We start from the raw sequence: 23519 nt of genomic DNA, 5'->3' as shown, positions 1-23519 counted from the left end.
GAATTGTATATAATAATTTTAGCTGAAAAGCACGAAGTCTTGAATCTAGGCTTTATACAAAAACATAATTACACATATGCTAGGCCTGCTAATAGAGTGGAGGCCCGGTATAGTGGTAAGAATTGTTTAGATTTACCCTAACATTTCACTTTAAATTATGTCAATGTTCTGTTTTCTGGAACACTTTTTTGTAAATATAAAACAAATATAACAATAGTTCTCTGGAACACGTGGAACGGTCCACAATGCGGGGGACTACGTCATGGTTATGCCTCCTCCCCTCGCGTCCCGGTTGAACACTCATGGTGAAGCAGCGCATGCGATTGGGAGAAAGAACCAACTTTGGGGGGGGTAGTAGCCTACAACACAAAATAGCTTACTAAGAGCTGTGAACATGGCTGCAGTTACAACCAACGGTATCGAACAAGACTCAACACCGGCAAACGAGCAAAATGGAACATTGGCCATGGGAGAGAACGGGAATAATAAGCAGGGCCCTACAGACTCGAAACAGGAACCGGGTGACAACGAGGACGAAACAGAAATGGACGTGAGCAACCGAGACAGCAAAGAGGAGAAGCCTCCAGTCGCACCAGAAGTCGCCAAAGAATCGATTTTACCCACGGAAAACGGCAACAAAGAAGACGAACCGGCCTGTGAACTGTCTGAACCGGTTAAAAGTCCCGTGGAGGGAATCCCTGCGAGCAGCACCGAAACCGGAGAGAGTACCGTGGAGCTGAATCAAGAACAAAGAGAGGAGAGCGTGTCCTCGCCTCCTAGCTCCGACAAGACCAAAAGCGAGGAATCCACGGAGAAAACCGACCACGGTATCAAAAGACGGGCCAGTGTCGAGATATCCTCCTCGGATGGAGAACCTCTCAGTCGAATGGATTCGGAAGACAGGTCTGTGGATTACTAATACCCAGTCAAATGTTGAATACAAAGCAGCGCAACAATGTTGCCAGCCCACTCCAACAATGATTAAATCTTGATAAGATGTTTACGTTTGTGATCAAGCTACATTGTTACAAGTTGCATTCACTATCCTTGCAATTATGTAGCGTTGTGTGATATCTCCGTACTTTTGTATTTTGCCAAACGACAGTTTAGCATAACAATCGGGTTTGTTTTGCTACAATGCATCAGCACCCAAATGCGCAACGATGCGTTATGGACAGTTGACAACAGACAACATTTGGGTACATGCGTAGTTTTAACCGATGGTTGAATGGGCCTAGATTTGCCTTTAGTTTTCAACGGAGTGGTTCCACGCTGCACGTACACCCGCATCTGGACATGATGTCCATGTATGGCCTGCATTGCCACTTGGCCACCACGATGCTCATTGTGTAATAACGTCGCTACTATGAAACCACGTTTTAAAAAGAGACACACCAGCAATATGAACATTTCAGACTWGATTTTATCTTATGAACCAATTCAGTGACTTAAGTAAGATCGTCCAAGTTGGCATGTATCCTTGAAAACCGTTTGGTGAAAGTCCCATGAGTAATTTCACAAGTGATGCACTGAGACAAAGAATAATAATAATCGCACACTAACAAACCAACCAAGAGGCCCCAGCTTTCATGTGAAGAGTGGTGTTTAGCCACAGAGCTACTTCTAACATATCTACACACACACTTACAGACGTGTCAAGTGGGTCCGTGTGGTCAACGCAACTCTTCATCGCCTCCTAGTTGGTTTGGCCTTGTGACTGTAGTTACAGGATGTCTGTGTTGAGATGAGTCCTATACACACAGGTTCTCACCCACACGCACATGAGGGACTCACACACACAAGTCTTTCTGAGATATTTAGATTTAGTACCCAGAATCCCCCATGCCGTTATGTGAAATGGCCCAGATGGAATTTCCACTGGATCATAAACTAGTGCAGAATGAGAGAGTGAATCGGATCAAAGGTGTTAGGAATGAGTAATGATGTATGCAACTCGCTGCTCAACTCTCTTACGATGCAACTTAGAATCATTTACTCACGGTTGCCGCGGCCCCGCCGAAAAACAGTGAGTTCGCCGATCTGATTCTCCTAACACTATGCAGAATTCCGGTTACGCGTGCGTGTATGCTTTTGAACCTGACTCTTTATGTGCATGTAACAATAGAAGTCAACACACAGACACATAGGCAAAAGCCTGTATGCAAAAGTCCAGTGTAGATATAGGGTCCTATCAGCCATATACTAATACATATAGATTTGCCCCTGTACACGATGTCTGAATATCACTAGACTAGCCAACAGAAAATAACGATATACACATACTTTTCTTATTCAAATGGARGCAGAGAACTCAACCATTTCACACACCCMGATATCCACCCTTCTCCTTTTGCTGCTAAAATAGTGGAATAATTCCCTTTCTGGATCCCAGTAGATTGTCTCAGTCTGTAGCCATAGGACGACCTGTAGCGGGTAGCTAACAAAAGAAACCCAGTTAGCACAAAGGCTGAAGACCCTGTGTTACAACACTTCAGCTCCTGCAGCCCTGTTGTATCTGAAGGAGAGGGGATTCCCCCCTCGGCCCTCTCCYGTCATGGCGCGTTGCTTTGTCTAGCCGGGGCAGAAAGGCTTGTAGTAAGAAAGGAGTGAATGGAGGAGAGAGCTCTGTTGTTTGGGCAGCTGCATGGTCTCAATGTAACTTTTGTTCCCCTGCTGGCACTGAGGACCTCAGGAACAGGGCAGGGGAGCAGCTGGAGGCAGGCAGCCTTACGAGGTGTGTGTGTCACTTTCTCTTCATTCAGTCCAACGTGGTAGCATTACTGAGTCACTAGTGCACTCTGAGAAGCTTTGTGTGTGAGGACGAAGGGAGATACTTCTATGTCTATAGTGGCATGAGATTAAAATCCGCCATGACACCCTCACATCCCTCCTTGTAGACCAGGCATACTAAACCTCATATGCCCCAGAGAAGTGGCACCGTCTGTAGAAGAGCGGTGTCGGCACATGCTGTAAACACACTAAATCACCCAGATTTAGTGACTGAGGCTGTCCAAACCTATGACTAGAACCGACCGCAAGGCGCTACAGAGGGTAGTGCATATGGCCCAGTACATCACTGGGGCCAAACTTCCTGCCATCCAGGACCTCTATACCAGGCGGTGTCAGAGGAAGGCCCTAAAAGTTTCCAAAGACTTCAGCCACCCTAGTTAGACTGTTCTCTCTGCTACCACACAGCAAGAGGTACCAGACCGCCAAGTCTAGGTCCAAAATGCTTCTTAACAGCGTCTACCCTTCCAAGCCATAAGACTGCTGAACAGCTAATTAAATGGCTGTATTGACCCCCTCCCCCTTTTTTTACGCTGCTACTACTCACTGTTTATCGATGCATAGCCACTTTACCCCTACCTACATGTACAAATTACCTCAACTAACCTGTACTCCCGCACATTGACTTGGTACCGGTAGCCCCTGTATGTAGCCTCGTTATTGTTATTTTATTGTAACTCTTGTTTTTTTACTCTAGTTTATTTAGTAGATATTTTCTTAACTGCATTGTTGGTTAAGGGCTTGTAAGTAAGCATTTCAAGGTAAGGTCTACACCTGTTGCATTCGGTGCATGTGACTAATAACATTTGATTTGTTATGTAGACCTACAGATCTCTGTGCTGACCCCATCTCCCTCCCTCTCAGTATCAGCAGTACTCTGATGGACATGGAGAGCACAGCGTCCAGCGGGCGCTCCACACCTGCCATGATGAACGGGCACGGCCCTGGCACCGCCACCCCGTCGGCGGGTAAGGGCGTGGCATACACCTGCTGCTGGGACCAGTGCCAGCTCCTCTTTACCACCAGCCCAGACCTGGCTGAGCACATCAGGGGCGTGCACGTGGACGGACAACGGGGAGGGGTATGTTTTTCTTCTTCTTCTATCCTTCACTTCCTAAATCATCTTCTCTGTCCTCCTGCCTGCTCACCATCTTCTATCCCCTTCTTCCTTCACCTTCTAGTTTTATGCCTCCAACTCGTCTTCTCCTCTTCCCCCTCTTCTCCGCCACCACAACCCTGTCTTCAAAACATCAATCCCCCTCTTCTCCATCTCGAAGATAATCCAAACATCCTGTGTTAAACTAACTCCAGATGAGAAGTACTGCTGTACGAAGACCRCTTGATGTTTTACCTCTCTTGGAACTTTAGGTTCAGAGGGGGCGGGGGTCAGTTTATGGGGGATTGAGTTTCTAGGGGCTTAAGTTAAAAATGGYCATAGACATTTCATATATAAATTCATTCTGCCAACTACTACAATTCTCTAGGATAGTAGGATTTCGTAGGACGTTTAGTTTCTTACATTGCATCTTGGGTAACTCATAAGAGCTAGGTTGTGAGTGACCTGTGAAGAGACGTGTGTTTAACAGTGTTGCTCTCCTCTCGCCAGGTGTTTGTGTGCCTGTGGAAGGGCTGCAAGGTGTACAACACYCCGTCGACCAGTCAGAGCTGGCTCCAGAGACACATGGTCTCACACAGCGGAGACAAACCATTCAAGGTGAGAAAACGCCCTCCTTTCTTCCATTTTCCTGTTCGGTCTCTCGCTCGCGCACTCTCCCTTCACTTGTCACACACACATCAAAGCACTGACTGCAAACCACATCCTCATGTCATATACAGTGCCTTCACAAAGTATTGATACCCCTTGGCTTATTCCACATTTTGTTGTGTTACAGCCTGAATTCAAAATGGATTCAATAGTTTTTTCCTCACCCATCTACACACTACCTCATAATGACAAAGTGAAAACATGTTTTTATTTATTTTTGCTTATTTATTGAAAATGAAATACAGAAATATCTAATTTACAGAAGTATTCACACCCCTGAGTTAATGCATGTTAGAATCACCTTTGGCAGTGATTACAGCTGTGAGTCTTTCTGGGTAAGTCTGGAAGAGCTTTGCACACCTGGATTGTACAATATTTGCACATACTTTTTTTTATTCTTCAAGCTCTGTCAAGTTGCTCATTGCTCGACAGCTATTTTCAAGTCTCGCCATAGATTTTCAAGCCAATTTATGTCAAAACTGTAACCAGGCCACTCCAGAACATTATTCAATGTCGTCTTGGTAAGCAACTCCTGTGTATATTTGGCCTTGTGTTTTAGGTTACTGTCCTGCTGAAAGGTGAATTTGTCTCCCAGTGTCTGTTGGAAAGCAGACTGAACCAGGTTTTCCTCTATGATTTTGCCTGTGCTTAGCTCTTTTCCTTTTATTTTTATCCTAAAGAAAAGTCCTAGTCGATGACAAGCATACCCATAACATGATGCAGCCACCACCATGCTTGAAAATGTGAAGTGGTACTCGGTAATGTGGTGTTGGATTTGCACTAAACATAACGCTTTGTTTTCAAGACAAAGTTAATTTCTTTGCCGCATTCTTTGCAGTTTTACTTTAGTGCCTTATTGCAAACAGGGWGCATGTTTTGGAATATTCTGTACAGGCTTCCTTCATTTCAGTCTGTCAGTTAGTGTTGTGGAGCAACTACAGTGTTGTTGATCAATCCTCAGTTTTCTCCTATCACAGCCATTAAACACTGTACCTGTTTTTAAAGTCACCATTGGCCTCATGGTGAAATCCCTGAGTGGTTTCCTTTCTCTCCGGCAACCGAGTTAGGAAGACAACTGTATCTTTGTAGTGACTGGGTGTTAATAACTTCGCAATGCTCAAAGGGATATTCAATGTCTGCTTTTTTTTTTTTTAAATTACCAATAAGTGCCCTTCTTTGCGAGGCATTGGAAAACCTCCCTGGTCTTTGTGGTTTAATCAGTGTTTGAAATTCACTGCTCGACTGAGGGTCCTTACAGATAATTGTATGGGTGGGGTACAGAGATGAGGTAGTCATTCAACAATCATGTTAAACACTTAAGTCCATGCAACTTATTACGTGACTTAAGCACATTTTTATTCCTGAACTTATTTAGGTTTGCCAAAACAAAGGGGTTGAATACTTATTGACGCAACACATTTCTGCTTTCCGTTTTAATGAATTAGTGAACATTTGTAAAAACATAATTCCACTTGGACATTATGGGGTGTTGTGTGTAGGCCAGTAACACCAAATCTCAATTGAAGCCTTTTGAAAATCAGGCTGTAGCAAAACAAATTGTGGCTAAAGTCGAGGGGCGTGAATACTTTCTGAAGGCCCCATACCTACTGTATGTACATGTCATGTGCTATAGATTATTCTAGTCTTAGAATGATTCTAATGATCTCCAACACAATACACTTGTCACACACGATCCTCTGTAAAGCTAATGCATGATATTATATTGAGTGGTTCCATTGAACTGTGCTTCTATACCCAAACCTACAGTTTCCTCTTTGAACCCTTTGAACTATTATTAAAATGGAAATCACCTAGATTTCATCAAATAGAATGACCGATACTGTTGTTCTCTATGTACGTGCTGTTGTATAAGCGATCTACTGTTAAATCTTCTAGTCTTGTGTTCTCACCGGTGTTGTCTCTATCTCCAGTGTGTGGTGGGGGGCTGCAATGCCACGTTTGCCTCCCAGGGGGGGCTAGCGCGCCACGTACCCACCCACTTCAGCTCCCAGAACTCCAACAAGCTGGCCAATCAGGCTAAGATGAAGGAGGATTCACCTTCGAAGGCGGGGCTTAACAAGAGGCGGAAACTCAAGAACAAACGCAGGCGGTCTTTACGTACGTATCCGAGAAACACACACACGCACATATAAGCACACGCAATACACACACAGCATATGTTTTATTATCCTTGTGGGGACCTAAAATTGATCTCCATTAAAAGTCCTATTTTCCCTAATTGTTGCTCTAATTTTAACTGTAAGCCTAAAATAGCCTTTGTCCTCTGGGACTTTTGGGAATTTCTGGTACCCATAAGGATGGTAATACAAGCACAGATACAAGCACCCACAAATGCAAGCATGTGTATACACACACAGATATGCACGGGCACACACCTCAATCATACAATCAATCAATAAACCAATCATGTACTCACTGATCAGGTTGCCTGGCATTCAAACCAAGCGTCTTAACCAATCGGGTGGTGGGAAACGTTTTGATGATGAATATCTACGAGGGTCAGATCCATCTGATTGGCTAATCCCCTCTGACCTCCCGACCTATGAACCTCAGTTTAACGCTCCCCCTCTCTCACCCCAGTGTGTTCTGTCCCTCCAGCACGACCTCACGACTTCTTTGATGCCCAGACCATGGATGCTATCAGACACCGGGCCATCTGCCTCAACCTGGCTACACATATAGAGAGCCTAGGCAACGGACACAGTGTTGTGTTTCACAGCACGGTAAGTAGTACACACACACACACCATCACCGTCGTCTTCCACAGCATGGTCGGGGATCCAGCGGYAGCAGACCATGCATGGTCCTGCACACACACACTGTACTTCACTGTTCAGACAGCAGRGGGCACGACAGACCTACAGTTTTACGGTCTCAGCTGCACAGAGGAGTTTATTTGTATATATTTTTTTACCCCTTTTATTTAAGCTGGGAGTCATGCTGAGGCCACGTTCTCTTTCGAAGATGAGGCCTTACATGAACACATCAATACACAACCGTTACACTATTATACATGTCTTTCTATACACGCATCAATTACACAATACGTGAAAAGTAAACACAATCATATGAAACAAATACATTATTCAGTTAAAAGGCCCTCTAACATCTGCCTGAATTCTCTAGAGGCACCAACTAACTTTAAGGACTTTTGGAGAAAAACTGTGATCAGATTTACCTAATTCGGTGGAGATTGAAGGGCTCTCCAGGGTTAGCCATCCCTGAGTCCGGGTCGGGTAACTTGTACGTCTGAAGTTTAACAATGAGGTAAGGTATGATGGGAGTTTATGCAAGAGGCCTTTATAGACAAAAAAAAAAGCACAATGCCTCGATCTACGAGACTTCACGGAGGGTCAGCCTACTTTCTGATACAAAATGCAATGATGTGTACGGAACCTATCGCCCGTAATAATGCACTGTGATAAACTGTGCCCAGCGGCTTCAGTACMGTGGCAGCTGCGTTCATATAGACAAATCGCCACAGTCAATAACCGGAATGAATGTTGACTGGATGATTTGTTTTCTGCTATTTAACGAAAGACAGGATTTGAAGCCTATTTGAATGATTAATTTCTTCACTTATTCATCAACATGCTTTCTGTTCATCCAGATGCCCAGATATTTATATAAGAGGGGACACGATCAATGAGGGCACAATCCAAAGTAGTTGGGGTGTAACTGTATATCAAACCCACGGTTTGGTATGTTTTGGGGTCACGGTTCAGTTTCGGTGAAAATCCATTCATGATATTCCTGTCATTCTGTTGTGACAGGATAGTTATGTTGGTCCTACTATGATGCTGCATTCGTCATCTTCTGGGAGGTGGGAATTTACGAGTTGTGAAGTCATAAATACCTGTTGGATGCGTTCATGTGATTTGAACTCATTGAGAAACGCCAGTAGCTAATTGCCAACAAGCTGCGTCAACCATAAACTAAAAGTACAGCTATCATGCTTGTAAACCTTTTTTTTTTGACCCACAATAGAGTGCTTTATATTAATGTTTTGTTGCATTTAAATGCCAAATGCTGTTCGAGGCCATTTCCTTAGTAGGCGACACCCGAGGTAATTATGTGGGAGAAGTGTGTGCTTCAGATCATTGACGAGTTTCCCACAAGTAAGTACCAGTTGGAGGGACATTCAAGTGGGGTTTCCCCAGTCCTGTGTGGTAAATTCCCACTTGATTACGAACACACCATGACACTGTCTCCTTCAGTGCCAGATGCGCAGTTGTGACGCTCATAAAGGGACATGTCTGTAGAACGGTACATCTCCTATGCGTGGGTAATGTGATGTCTGGCACTGTTAAGTAAGCGCAACACAGGGTGCGTTGGCCAATTCATTCTAAACTTAATCTTTGGCTTGCTTTTAAAGAGCATGTACAACCTGTTTGCTTAAATTGGTGCAGGAGGAAGTTCGTAACGTGGCTAAAGCACTTTCACAAGGCGCTAAAACCCCCTATTCTCAATCACCGTGAATGGGTGTATGTCCGTGGTTAAAAAGCAAAGATTGTAAAAAAATATATATAAACACAGCCTACCTATCGCTCTTGTAATGTATTTGGCCCGGTCAGAGTCAGCTGCCAAGGAATGCTTGAATGCCGAGGTGGGAGGATGTGGTGTTTCTTTGCGTTTCCGTCTTGCTCCGGTGTACTCAGGTGATGTCAGAGTAAATGCGTCAACACATTTGAGTTGTTGGCAGCTGCATAGGCTATTCTTGTTGAGCGTGGCGACATACTGTTAACGTTTTATCCACAACGTTCTGCCCATATCAGTTGTAATCTGCTGGGAAGTCTAAATGTTCCCAAACTGGAGATTTAAACGAGTGTTGATGAACCTCCAATTCTGGTTTATTGACCTCCCCATCTTACAGAACTGGTCCCTGGCTGCGCCTCACAAAATGTGAAATGCGCCAGTTAAGGTCATTTTGATTCCGATGTCCGCGTAGGCGCTAGTTTTAACGGAATGGCCTTAAATGTTTGTTTAAGTTCAGATTTACGGCATAGGCCTACTACGCAGCGTATGCATAGCCTAAAGACGTAGTATTTATATTTTGTAATATTTATTTTTATGTATTCATTCGGGTTCAGTGCGACCGAATCGAGGTCCCTGGACCGAACGTTTCGGTACGAATACGTGTACCATTACACCCCTACGAAGTACTTATGCATAAATCATCAGATTTGGAAAATGACATGTTCTTGGTTTTACCTGCACTAAGTACCAATGTCAGTTCAGCAAAGGCCTTCTTGGAGGGCAAGAGCGAAAGATTGACACTCTGATAGGGCCTGGTCAGATGCGGGGTCAATAGCATACACCACAGTGTCACCTGCATACAGGTGAATGTTTTTATTTTATCTATTTTTATTTTTTCACACAGATAAACCAATATTGTTCATGTGAACATAACCGGAACAAGAATTGATCCCTGTAGGACACCCTTTATGTCAAGAAAACCTGATTTAACACCATCAGTAAATACACACTGTGCTCTGTCCTTTTTTTTAAAGCAGCAATCTGTAACTTTTTGGGTGACCCAACCAAATTCATATAGAAATGTGAGTTATAGAGCTGTCATTCTCAGTGAAAGCAAGTCAAAGAAGCGGTACATATGTTATATGTGCTTTATTTCTATGCTTTCCGTTCTTAAGTTTCTTTTTTTTGCGTCTTTCTTTAGGTTTTGTACAACTGCTTCAAACAACTGAAAATAGAATGTTTTTGGTTATGGAAAATATATTCCAGTGGTTTAGATGGTACAGTGATTCTCTACACTTTACTCCCATGCCCCTTTAATTATACTGCTAATAAAGGAACTGAAATTAGGCGAACTTAGAATTTTAGCAACCAGGAAATGGCAGAGTGGTTTCTGCATGGTGCATCTTTAAATCATTTTCAAACCAGCTAAACGCAGCCTGGTCCAGGCCAATTGATGAAAACCTCTGAATAAGTAATGGGTCGAAGGCTTTAAACAGGTCAACAAAAAGGGCCGGGCAGTGACTGGTTTACATTTAAGTGATAATGCCAGAGAAGCCGGTGTTTTTTGAGTATATATTGGCACGGGTGTTAGGACCGAGACCTAGTCGAGGGCCTGCAAACCGTGCAAATGTATCCTCCAAACACCGGCTTYGAGGGCATTATCACTGTTATACAACGGGTTACCAACATATTAAAATGATTGACATATTTTCATGAGCGTTATTTTGATTAATTTATTCATACTATTTCATCCTTCCACGAGATATAGTCCCGACACTAATACTAGTAAAGGCCCAGTGCGCTACTTTTGTGAGTTATTATATATATTATTATTTTTACTCAGCTTTTTTTAATTTCTTTTTWATTTCTTTTTATTTTATTTKTACTTCTGGCTGGGCTGATTGGACAGTGGATTGCACAGTGAGACGGAACAGAGAAAATTAGCATTTCAACATCATAGCTTTAGCCCGTGGTAACTTGTGGAACAGACACCGTTAGACCCACCCGTTGTATAATTACAATACATTTCGTAGTTAAAAAGGATCTGAGTATTTACCAAGGGTTCTATAATTTTTGCGAGGCAAGAGTTTGGACATAGGGCTCTAATTACTTATGTGACCCGTCACCACCTTTTGAAGGGGGAGTATGTGGGCCACTTTCCAGACCCTGGGGATGGCACCAGAAATACTTAAACATGTGTTAAAGATTCTGCAATCAGAGGAGCAGAAAGCTGCAGCAAGAATGGATCTTTTGGATCAAGCAATCTTGCTCGAGGCGTTGAGCACATCACACGTAGAAAGWTGTTGAAATGAAAAYGAAAGATTCGTAAAAAGTTGACAACTTCCATTGAGCCAGCTGAAGGCTGGGAGAGGGGCAGGCAGTCGACTGGCTGACCAGGGTCAATTAAACCTCCATTTATTTCAAATGAAAAGCCTGCTGAGATTAAATGCGGATTTAAAAAAAATATGTGTTTTGTTTTTTAAAGCATCACAATCACACAATTTGTTTTCCAAAATTGACCGATCGCCAGCCGAGTCTGGTTTAAACGCACATGAGTTAATGTGTGCAGTGTTGAGGCCTGCGGAAAATGAAGGGCCCAGGCAGGGAATAACACTGACTCCTGTGGCCCTTTTAATTAAACTGCTAATAAAGGGAACTGCCAGCAACCCTCCCACGAAACACACACACTGCTCTGACGTACATGCCAGAGTCCAGACCCAGCCAGGCCTGTTGTTGGAGCCGGTTAAAAACAGACCTCTTCACCTCCTCCCAGTCTCTGTCCTCCCTCACTCCTCCATCTCTCCCCTACACATGCAGTTGGAGTGCCTCTACCCGTATTATCACAGAGAAATCAAGAGATAGACAGCGCAGGAACCCAGCAGTTGCCTGACGACTCCGACTAAGTTATTCCGCTGCTCTGTTCACTTCGTACTTCAGTCTGAGACGGCCATCATTGAAGTCGTTTGTGGGGATGGCAAAATGATGGGTGTTGTACAAAACAAAGTCGTCAGCGATTGGGTCTTTACAGCTTTATCAGCTTTACCCACGTGTGTTCTGGCTCTGGCCCCACCCATCAGTTTCTGGGGCCAATCAGTATGGTTAGAATGTGTTYGCGTTCTAGACATCGTCGGGGAGGTACTCGGATCCAGACTCATTGCGGAGAAGAAATTAACGTCCGTGGGCGTGGCGTAGCAGTTGGCTGAAGCAAGTACGTTGGGTAGCCAGGCAAACCCAGCAGGCCTTCTCCAAGCCAAAGCAATAAGCAAATAAAACCATGGGAGAGAATCTAGTGTGATGTCTTTTCACGCTGTGACTTACGTTGTGTGTGTGTGTGTGTGTGTGTACGCACACATCCATCTGTGTGTTTCTAAAGATAAAGAGCATTCCTAGTCTTCACCTTGGTCCAGGGTCACACGCACTCACTCACTGTGGAATGCACTAACGTCAGTCAGGGAGCTGTATTGTTCCTACCACACACAGGGTTTGTGTATATGTTTAGTGGCTGGACTGGCGTCTTCAGGCCAGTGAGGTAACAGTGTTAGTCTACAGAGTGGGAGGGAGGACAGATTGAGTCTGGCTCAATTAGACTGGAGCCAGGTGTCTGATTCCTTTTACTGACTTGCCATCATCATCATCAGGCCTTTGGTTAGGGATGGTGTGTGGGTGGGTGTGTCTCTCCAAATATCTCTCCAGTATGACCTCAACAACAATGTGTTGTTTTTCCAATGTCTCTGTTTACTGGGTGGTGTCTTACCTCTCTTCTTCTTCTATCTCTAGGTAATTGCGAGGAGGAAGGAAGATTCTGGGAAGGTTAAAGTCCTCCTCCACTGGACTCCTGAGGACATGTGAGTTGCTCTCTTCTTCTCCACCCTCCCTCTCCTCCCCACATCCTGCTCTTCATCTCTCTCCTGTTGGCAGACACAAGGCCACAGTCCTCTTCTCTCCCCTCGCTCCCTTTTCCCTCCTGTACCTACTGGCAAGCAGAGGGTTACCCCCCCCCCTTCTCTTCCTATCCTTCTCCTCCCCTGCTCTGTAAATGTCAGCAGGCGTTTAGTGGTGGTTAGTCAATTTGTCCTGTGGCTGTGGGCAGGAGGCTGGCAATCACATGTGACCCTACCACTGCACCGCACCACACACACACACACACACACACACACAGGAGGATACCCAGGTTAGCGTCTCCATCCAGAAGGGTCAGTGATCTGGATGAGTTCACTCATCTCGTGGGAGCTACCCTGTGATCTCTATCCATCCTTTCATCCCTCTCTAACTCTTTCTCTTTTCCTTTGGTGTAGTCCCATAGGTTAATTTTGATCAGTGGCCCAGTTGAGGAGAGAATTAATGACCAAGAGCTCCCTTGACTATCATAACAGCTATCGTAACCAGCTGTGTGCATTTCAGACTGGAATATTGTAAGTTAGCAAATGTAGTTGGCGTACTATATTATCAGGAAAATTATTGAAGGGAAGGAGACAAGGAGAGAAAGCCACTTCAGACTATTGAGCTGCAGCCCTACTCCTCCTGAGGCCATTAGTCTCTCAGCCAGAGGAGAGAAGGAGAGGAAGTCACTTCAGACTGAGACAAAGCCCTGTGCAGCCCTCCTCTCTAGCCATTAGTTTCTCAGCTGGAGGAACGGGCTGTCAGCTCAGCTCTGCTCTGTCTAAAACCCCTCTCCCAGAGAGCTCATCTCCGATAGAAACAACTTTCTGGGTCAGGAAACGGGCTATAAGCCAAAACGACGCTCGCTTTCATGGTACATGTCCAAAATAAACCTCTCTCTTTGGAATTTTTGTTGTTTTGGGGTTTGGATGAGGAGGAGGAGGAGCAAGAGACGTTTTGCGGCACTCATTTCAGAAGCTGTGAGAGTGTTTTGGTTAAGAGTTGGATATGTCTCTCTAAGGACCATGTTGCTGTAAAAGCAACCGTCACCCACACTACCATGGAGAATGTCTACCAGATGTTATTGTAGTCACTTCTAGCACTCAGCTGCAGCAGCACCCTATGTCTACAGTGAGCATTGTATTTGCTGCGATTTAAACTGTAACGGGAGACCGCTGAGGCCTTCCTCTCTGTCTCCTAGCATGATATTGGGTGCTTTTCTGCAGTTTTGTTTTGGCTCTGTCCACTTGGGTTCATCCCTCTGCAAGGGTATGGTCCCCTCTCGCCTCTCCAATTCTTTATTACCTCTCTTCTCCTTTCATCCACTATCCACTTTCTTCCTTTCCTTCTCCTTCCCCCCCCCCTGGGGCTTTCATCTGCCCTTCTCTGAATCTGTGATCTATAGCCAAGCAGTCTGCTAATGATGAACCAGGCACCGCTTATTCACATCTCCCCCACATCCTCTCTCTGTTTGTTCATTGGGATGCTTTCCTGGTGACGCACACAGTGACGGCTGTAGCAGGAGTAGAGAGGAGCCCAGTACTGGCATTGATCCTCTCCCAATGTTTCCCACAGATAACACCTAAATACACTCTTTAGTTAGACAAGCACTTTAGGAAGCATGCATTTGTACCACTGCAATCTCCTCTTAACCCATTTCTGTTAGATGCCAGTCAGACACCAGCTCAGAGAGGCCACGGTGCCAATTACAAGATTTGTACTGTCTGTCACCTCTTCCCTCACTCTCTCCTCCTTCTCCTCTCCTCCTTCTTCCCTTGTGCTCTCACATTCTCTCTCTCCTCCTTCTCTCTCGCTTTCTCTCAATCTCTCTCTCCCTCTCTCCAGACTACCTGATGTGTGGGTGAATGAGAGTGACCGGCCGCAGCAGAAGACCAAGGTGGTCCACCTCTCCCAGTTGCCCCAGGAGACACACGTACTGCTGGACCCCAACATATACAGGTGTGTGTGTGTGTGTGTGTGTGTGTGTGTGTGTGGTGTGTGTTGTGTGTGTGTGTGTGTGTGTGGTGTGCATGCACTGGAGGAGGAGGGGGGGTTTGCCAAATCTTGAGCAGAGACCATTAGGGCTAATCATTAATCTCCAAATAGTGGGGTGTGTGCCTGTGGACGTGCACATAACTCATACTTTGGTTGACTCACAACAACAACAATGTGAGCATACCTACCACAGCCGGTGTGTTTTCCTAGACTCGGTACTGGCCCAGTGATCCCTGAGGGCCAGTGCTACTCTGTGTTTACCCAGCTAATTAATGATGGTTACAGTCTTCCTGTAATGGATGGCCATGCAGCACAGAGCTAAATATGAACGCCCAATGCCTGTGGAGAGATGTGATCCTGAACCCCACGTCGGCCTTGCATGTGTATGCCGGCGGCTTTGAGTTTGTTGTACCTAGTCTTTCCTCTTTTATTCTTACAAGCAGTGATGTAAATGCTTTATAGGCAACGTGAAGAAGGTATGGTTCCCTGAAGAACCCCCCTCCTTCAGTGGGGTAAAGTACTTAAGTAAAAATATTTTTAAATTACTAAAGTTTTCTTTTGGGCTATCTGTACTTTACTGTTTATATTTTTGACCTCTTTTACTTCACTACATTCCTAAAGAAAATAATGTACTTTTTACTCAATACATTTTCCATGACACCCAAAAGTACTTTTCAAACTTTTTATGCATAACAGGAAAGGAAAAAGGTCTAATTCACACACTTAACGAGAACATCCAGGTCATCCCTACTACCTTTGATCTGGAAGACTCACAAAACACAAATGCTTAATTTGTAAAGTGTGCCCCTGACCATCCGTAAATTAAAAACAACTAGAAAATCGTGCCGTCTGATTTGTCTAATATGAGGAATTACAAATGATTTATACCTTTACTTTTGATACTTAAATCATCTTAACAATTACATTTACTTCTGATGCTTAAGTTAATTTAAAACCAAGTATCTTTACTCAAGTAGTATTTTCCTGGGTGACCCCTAACCTCTGAAGCACTCACTGGCTCCTTGGCCTGTTTTTCAAACACACATTCCTCCACTCTCCTCCTCCTCTGTGTCGTATTGGATGGTGAGAGGAGGAATCCTGACATGCCTGACATTCAGTAGGGTCAGGTTATGGTGTGTTGTCATTATGATTTGTGTGTCAGGAGTAATCTGAAAAGTACAGCTTTCAAGATTCAGGAATGATGTGACTGCTATTTATTTCCCCACCGGGTGGCGCCAGTCACTGTTGTCAGCCAGTAGAAAATACTACGCTGTAGACAAAGCATTCCACCCCTTTCTTGACTCACCTCCCTCCCTCAATGCCATCTTTCATCTTGAGTGTCATCCTCTGCTGTTGACCCTTCTGGCCACTATAATGCAACCCTCACCATCACTCCCCTGATAAATATATTTCTTCACAAAAGTCGTTCCCTGGGCCTTTATTACTCCTGTATGAAAATGTAATGGTAGTTCTCTCATAGTTCTGTAAAACCCTCGGTAGAATGTGTAACATTCTGAACATGTAGAGGAATGATTACAGTACATGAATGACTGTGGGTGGAGGCGGACCGTGTTAAGAGTCATGACATGCATACACAAGATGCATAACTGGAAACTAATGTAAAGTGCCGCTGTCGTTACAGGATGTTCTTCTAGAGGCTAAGAAGGACCAATCAAAAGGGACTCAGAAGGAGCCTGACGATGTCACCCCRCACAGGAAGTCCCTATGTCATATCCTGTCTGGACAGGAGTGGAGAAGACCAGAGATTTCAATACCTCCTTTATTCCCCCCTTTTTCACTTTCTGCTCTTTTCACTTTCTTTTCAATGTCAAATTCCTCCAAATGATGAAGTGAATTTAGTATTTGTTTTCAATGGTTTCTGAAAATACACTATATATACACAGTAGTATGYAGCCACCTCTTCAAATTAGTGAATTTGGCTATTTCAGCCACACCCGTTGCTGACAGGTGTATTAAATTGAGCACAGCCATGCGATCTCCGTAGACAAACATTGGCAGTAGAATGAAGAGGGTTTCCATGGCCGAGCAGCCACACACAAGCCTAAGATCACCATGCACAATGCCAAGCGTCAGCTGGAGTGGTGTAAAGCTTGCCGCCATTGGACTCTGGAGCAGTGGAAACGCGTTCTCTGGAGTGATGAATCACGCTTCACCATCTGGCAGTCCGACGGACGAATATGGGTTTGGCCAGGAGAACGCTACCTGCCGGAATGAGGTGTGCCAACTGTAAAGTTTGGTGGAGGAGGAATAATGGTTCAGACTAGGCCCCTTAGTTCCTGTGAAGGGACATCTTAATGCTACAGCATATAATGACATTCCAGACGATACTGTGCTTCCAACTTTGTGGCAGGCCCTTTCCTGTTTCAGCATGACAATGCCCCCCTGCACAAAGGGAGGTCCATACAGAAATGGTTTGTCAAGATCGGTGTGGAAGAACTTAACTGGCCTGCACAGAACCCCGACCTCCACTCCATCGAACCTTTGGGTTTAACTGGAACGCAGACTGCGAGCCAAGCCTAATCGGCCCACGTCAGTGCCCGACCTCACTAATGCTCTTGTGGCTGAATGGAAACAAGTCCCTGCAGCAATGTTCCAACATCTAGTGGAAAGCCTTCCCAGAAGAGTGCAGGCTGTTATCGCAGCAAAGGGGGGACCAACTCCATATTAATGCCCATGATTTTGGAATGARATGTTCGACGAGCAGGTGTCCACATACTTTTGGTCATGTAKTGTAGGCCAAATGTATTATATACTAGGTGCTAAACATTTTAGCTATTTTGGGGGTGTTTTAGTTAATACAACTAGACTACGAGCTTAACAGCACAGTTACTTGATATTGTAGAGACCTAGTTGCATTTTGTAGAGAAACGTGTCTTTGTAAATACTCCTGGAGATTGGTAATATATTTTTATACCTGGAAATTGTACTGTAGATGTTTTATTATTTCTGCTCCATTTAAAAAAATGTTTTAAACTGTAATAATTGTACATAATGCAATAGGAAAATAGTTATTTCTTTAAAGGCTGTTAAGTACACCCTGTTTCTGTCKGACACTAGCTAGGTGCATTTTACTGTCACAGCTTCTGATGGTTAAGATGATGAGGAAGTTGTAAGGCCTGTGTGTGTGTGTGTTTCTGTATGTTATCTTTGTGCTGCTGGCAATAGGCGAGTAATAACAGTATTATTAACCCCTCTCTCTCCAGTCTTCTGTCAGTCTGGCTAACTAACCTCTGCATGTTAGTGTCCGCAGGGATTGGAGATGATCATGTTGAACTATACAGTAGGACTGTTCTTCACGGTCTGTCTGAATAGCTACCGGAGTGTGTGTGTGTGTGTGTAGAGGTCCATTATAACATGGCATCACAGTTTTTTTTTTGTTGAATAAAATGTTTAATTAAACCTGTCATCTCTAATAATTGCCTCTGACATTAAGCAGTGGCTTGGTGGACCAGTGGTTAAGACACTGCACTATATTCAAAAGGGTTGTTGGTTTGAATCCGGCATGGGTGGGATGTCTGTAGAGATTGTGGTTGTTCTGTTAAAATTGCAGTACTGAGCAGTGTACTGTTGACCATGACACCACAGATAGTGATACTGGGGCTCACCGACAGGACCTAGCAAGTTATTGGGCTCCCTGTGCGATGGTTCCATACACATCTGTACTTTTCTGTGGCTCGGTTGGTAGAGCGTGGTTCGCTGTCTCTCTGGCCTAGTTTGTGAGTGCTGTTCTGGGGTTGTTCTTTAGCTGGTTCAGGCTGTGTGTGTTGATCCAGAGCAGGGCTGTTGTGGTGTTTGGGAGGCTGTGTAACAGGCTTGTTTGGGAGGAATGCAGGGGCAGCAGGCAGTGGTAGGGGCATCTGGGACTGATTTGCTGAGCAGATTTGTGAGCATGCTGCGGAAGGACCTACGACCCACCCAATAAGTCATCCTTCAGCATTGTGTGTGTACACATGTTTTGTTGAATGCATTTCATATGGACAGGGATGTATGTCCAACTCGCATGACTGTCTATAATGAACTGACTGCATTGAAAGTCGGATTAGAGAATGTTATTTACATCTAGGACAAGCGCAACTGATAATTAAAGTGATCAATGACTGCTGACATCACCTCTGGAATATTGAGGTATGGAACAACAAAACATTGATCAAAAACAATATTAGCAGTATCAGTCCACTGGGCCCTACAATAACATCATGAAGCCTCCAGGCTAGCGGTAATCTATCAATAATTTCTCACCAACTGACGAGATCTGGCGTTAGGTTTGTTAGTGTTACATGATCAATGTCGTCTGGTGGTGACTGAAATCCATAGATTTTGAAAACAGGTTATGCTTCCGCCGAAGTGCCAGATTCCTACTGAGAATGTGTTGGGTTAATCACTTCTTTATGAACCAGTATATTACTTGCTAGTTATCCAACAACTTTGATTTGCCGGGTGCAAGTTGGGAAGGAAGAAAAATGTTTTTTTTTAAAGATCCCTAGCCAATCCAGATTTTTGGGCTATGACTAGTATTGTCGAGATCAAGAATTTAGGTCTTATATCAAGAACAAAGGCAATAACGTAGAACCCTAAAATCACTTCTGGGATCTTTTTCTCGGGCCTCCATTCCAAATGGTTTCAAAATATGAATGCTGGCAGAAAGCTTTCAGGGTAGTTAGTCTGAAACAGTTTCTTCTCTCTCCCTATAAGATCCTAGTCATTTCATTATTCCTTAACTATGGCTGTGGTGATAAGGTCAGCTGTGGTTTGCAGTAGCCTGCAATTCTAGAATAGTTATTGGGGAAAAAGCAGGAGCCACATAATCCAGAGTGGTTTCGGGTGAGGGACAGTAGTCACAGTAGAGGATCTAGGCTAATGCAGACGGCAGCACATTGTGACAGGCTGTAGCCTCTTGTAAGGCAAAGTGGGCCAAACACATGTGGCCCATTCCGTGTGGGTGTCACTGTATTCATCGCCATGATCATAATCAGACTAATTTCATCAACACTCATTGTTAATCTTTCTTCGCAGCTATCTGACGTGTAGGCTAACTGCTAATGCTATGTGTGTAGGATAAACCACTAATGAGAGAAGTCCTTTTTCTGTGATCTGCATTTGACCTCCGCTTGAGGGATTCTCCCATGGCGCTGTCATGCGTGTCACACATTGCGTGTTGTAAGGCCAGAAGCATGTATGGCAAGGCCTGTAACTTTTTTTCTCTCACACACTCACATACATGCATACACACATGTTGCACTCACACATACACACAAATTCATTATCTTTGGGATTTGATCATAAGGGGTATTTTTTTTACATAAGATTCACAAGCTCTGTCTTTTATCAAGCAGATTGGATCTGATTAGCCAGATGCTCATAAATCATGATTTGGATAGGCTGCTAATTTGGATTTGGCCATCTTAACGCAATACAGTCCAAGAACATTGTGTCGTTTAGCGATTGTGTTAAAATGAATCTCATAAAAACGTTCTCCCTTTAAGAGAATCTGATTTTAAACTATTCCCCTATGGAAGGCGGACTGTTTAACTCTCCCATACTTTAAAACCAACTTTGAGAAAGTGGATCTATAGCTGTTTACCACTCCAAGTAAACAGAGAGAATGTTTGTGGCACGGTTAACATGGGAAACAACACCACAGGGTTTCACTTATAGCTTGAACACATATTTTAGAACTGCATCTTTCCAGGGGGCCTCAGATTATAGCTAGCTGTCCTCCAACAATGAAGAACGTGGTCTTCTGGGAGAAAATGGTGGTCTTGAATGACATCATGGATTTCCCACAATTCCCAGAGGTGGCTCTATACTGGGGATGTGAGTTTCTCTCATCACTTGACTCATAATAAACATATAGCAAATGAGTATGTTTTTCTGTCTTGTGAATTTGCCAATGCCTCTTATACTCCCATGTAGTGCTTTTCTTTTCCTGTAAAAAGATGCGTGTACAATGAACATAACCAGCTCCACCATTGCATGAAGTTGGAGATATGGATTGATGCTAGTTTGGGCAGGATTTGGAAGACATATAATATACCCTGAGTGTACAAAACATTAGGAAAACCTGCTCTTTCCATGACATAGACTGCCCAGTTGAAAGCTATGATCCCTTATTGATGTCACTTGTTGAATCCACTCCAACCAGTGCAGATGAAAGGGAGACAGGTTAAAGAAGGATTTTTAAGCCTGGAGAAAATTGAGAGACAGATTGTGTATGTGAGCCATTCAGAGGGTGAATGGGCAATACAAAATACTTAAATGCTTTTGAACTGGGTGCCAGATGCACCGGTTTGTGTCAAGAACTGCAACGCTGTTGGTTTTTTCACCCTCAACAGTTTCCCGTGTGTATCAAGAATGGTCCACCACCCAAAGGGCATCCAACCAACTTGACACAACTGTGGGAAGCATTGGAGTCAACATGGGCCAGCATCCCTGTGGAACACTTGAAACACCTTGTTMGAGTCCATGCCCCGACAAATTGAGGCTGTTCTGAGCACACAAGGGAGTGGGTGTAACCGATGTGAAATGGCTAGCTAGTTAGCGGCGGTGCGCGCTAATAGCCTTTCAAACGGTGACGTCACTCGCTTTGAGACCTTGAAGTAGTGGTTACCCTTGCTCTGCAAGGGCCGCGGCCTTTGTGGAGCGATGGGTAACGATGCTTCGTGGGTGACTGTTGTTGATGTGTGCAGAGGGTCACTGGTTCGCGCCCGGGGCGAGGGGACGGACTAAAGTTATACTGTTACATTGATGCTGTTGACCCGGATCACTGGTTCCTGTGGAAAAGGAGGAGGTTGAAAGGGGGGTGAATGTAACCGATGTGAAATGGCTAGTTAGTTAGCGGTGGTGCGCGATAATAGCCTTTCAAATGGTGACGTCACTCGCTTTGAGACCTTGAAGTGGTGGTTCCCCTTGCTCTGCAAGGGCCGCGGCCTTTGTGGAGTGATGGGTAACGATGCTTCGTGGGTGACTGTTGTTGTGTGCAGAAGGTCCCCGGTTCGGGGCGAGGGGACGGAATAAAGTTATACTGTTACATGGGGATGCAACTCAATATTAGGAAGGTGTTCTTAATGTTTTGTACACTCAGTGTATACATGTATAAATATATTGTATTTGTACTGTATACGTCATGTATATGTTGCTAGCTGTACACATGCCCAACACTTCTCATCTCTACCATAATATAGGCTACATGTATATTTGACTTTGGTCTGTCCAATCCTGCAGTTTATGACCAAAGACTTATGTGGTCCACAGACCTGGGTTCAGATACTATTTGTTTTCAAATACTTTAGCTAGGCTTGATTGAACTTGCCTTGCACAATGGAAGTAATAGAATAGTCCAAAAAGTTCAAACCCCACCTGTAAGAAAGAGACCTAGGGCCTCAGTCTTGAAAGGATAGCACTGACCGACTACAAGATTCCATTCTGTTATTTATTCCATATAAAAAGACTGAGCACAATACTGCAGCTTTCATCGGTCCTACCTCCTGCGCGCTCTGCATCGGCAGCTCTGCATGGCCCTACCTCCTGCAGCTCTGCATCGGCCCTACTCCTGCAGCTCTTCTAACGACCCTACCTCCTGCAGCTCTTCACGGCCCTACTCCTGCAGCTCTTCAACGGCCCTACCTCCTGCAGCTCTTCATCGGCCTACCTCCTGCAGCTCTTCAACGGCCCTACCTCCTGCAGCTCTTGCATCGGCCCTACCTCCTGCAGCTCTGCATCGGCCCTACCTCCTGCAGCTCTTCAACGACCCTACCTCCAGCAGCTCTGCATCGGCCCTACTTCCTGCAGCTCTTCAACGGCCCTACCTCTGCAGCTCTGCATCGGCCCTACCTCCTGCAGCTCTTCATCGGCCCCTACCTCCTGCAGCTCTTCATCGGCCCTACCTCCTGCAGCTCTGCACTCGGCCCACCTCCTGCAGCTCTTCAACGACCCTACCTCCTGCAGCTCTTCATCGGCCCTACCTCCTGCAGCTCTTCAACGACCCTACCTCCTGCAGCTCTTCTACTCGGTCCCTATCCTCCTGCAGCTCTTCAACGGCCCTACCTCCTGCAGCTCTGCATCGGCCCTACCTCCATGCAGCTCTGCAATCGGCCCTACCTCCTGCAGCTCTTCAACGACCTACCTCCAGCAGCTCTGCATCGGCCTATTCCTGCAGCTCTTCAACGGCCCTATCTCCTGCAGCTCTGCATCGGCCCTATCTCCTCAGCTCTGCATCGGCCCTACCTCCTGCAGCTCTTCAACGACCCTACCTCCTGCAGCTCTCTCACGGCCCTACCTCCTGCAGGTCTGCAACGGCCCACCTCCTGCAGCTCTTCAACCGGCCTACCTCCTGCAGCTCTTCAACGGCCCTACCTCCTGCAGGTCTGCAACGGCCCTACCTCCTGTAGTTCGCTGTACTCCACCACTCTGTCCTGGAGAGAGAAGCTCAAACAACAAAGACAAGATGCTAGTTCATGGTAGACAATGTAGACAATATCTTTGAAACGGTACTACATATCTAGAGTTGATCTGTCTTTGTGTGTATCATTTATTGATAAGATGTTTTCAACTTTTGACCAAACAAAACAATGTTACA

General features: G+C 44.9%; 1 protein-coding gene and 1 non-coding gene across 3 annotated transcripts; both read left to right on the top strand.

Moving 5' to 3' along the window:
* The first annotated feature begins 288 nt into the window (after positions 1 to 288).
* On the top strand, positions 289 to 18318 carry LOC111951528 (zinc finger protein AEBP2). Of its 2 annotated transcripts, none has more exons than XM_023969702.2 (8): positions 289 to 903; positions 3652 to 3868; positions 4394 to 4501; positions 6484 to 6670; positions 7172 to 7296; positions 12827 to 12894; positions 14774 to 14887; positions 16566 to 18318. In XM_023969702.2, the coding sequence occupies exons 1-8, from the start codon at positions 395 to 397 to the stop codon at positions 16576 to 16578; spliced, it is 1341 nt and encodes a 446-aa protein (XP_023825470.1). In that variant the 5' UTR covers positions 289 to 394; the 3' UTR covers positions 16579 to 18318. The 2 variants fall into 2 exon arrangements, with proteins under 2 accessions (XP_023825470.1, XP_023825469.1); XM_023969701.2 differs by having other exon boundaries at positions 290 to 903; positions 7154 to 7296.
* Positions 18319 to 18470: 152 nt separating this feature from the next.
* On the top strand, positions 18471 to 18600 carry LOC111951573 (small Cajal body-specific RNA 14). The gene has a single exon (XR_002875623.1). It is a non-coding gene; the product is annotated as a small Cajal body-specific RNA 14 (non-coding RNA).
* The last annotated feature ends 4919 nt before the right edge of the window (positions 18601 to 23519 follow it).

The sequence above is a fragment of the Salvelinus sp. IW2-2015 genome, linkage group LG24 (assembly GCF_002910315.2).
Source record: "Salvelinus sp. IW2-2015 linkage group LG24, ASM291031v2, whole genome shotgun sequence".
NCBI lineage: Eukaryota > Metazoa > Chordata > Actinopteri > Salmoniformes > Salmonidae > Salvelinus > Salvelinus sp. IW2-2015.
The sequence above is the reverse complement of the archived record's forward strand: the minus strand, read 5'-3'. Positions and strand labels throughout refer to the sequence as shown.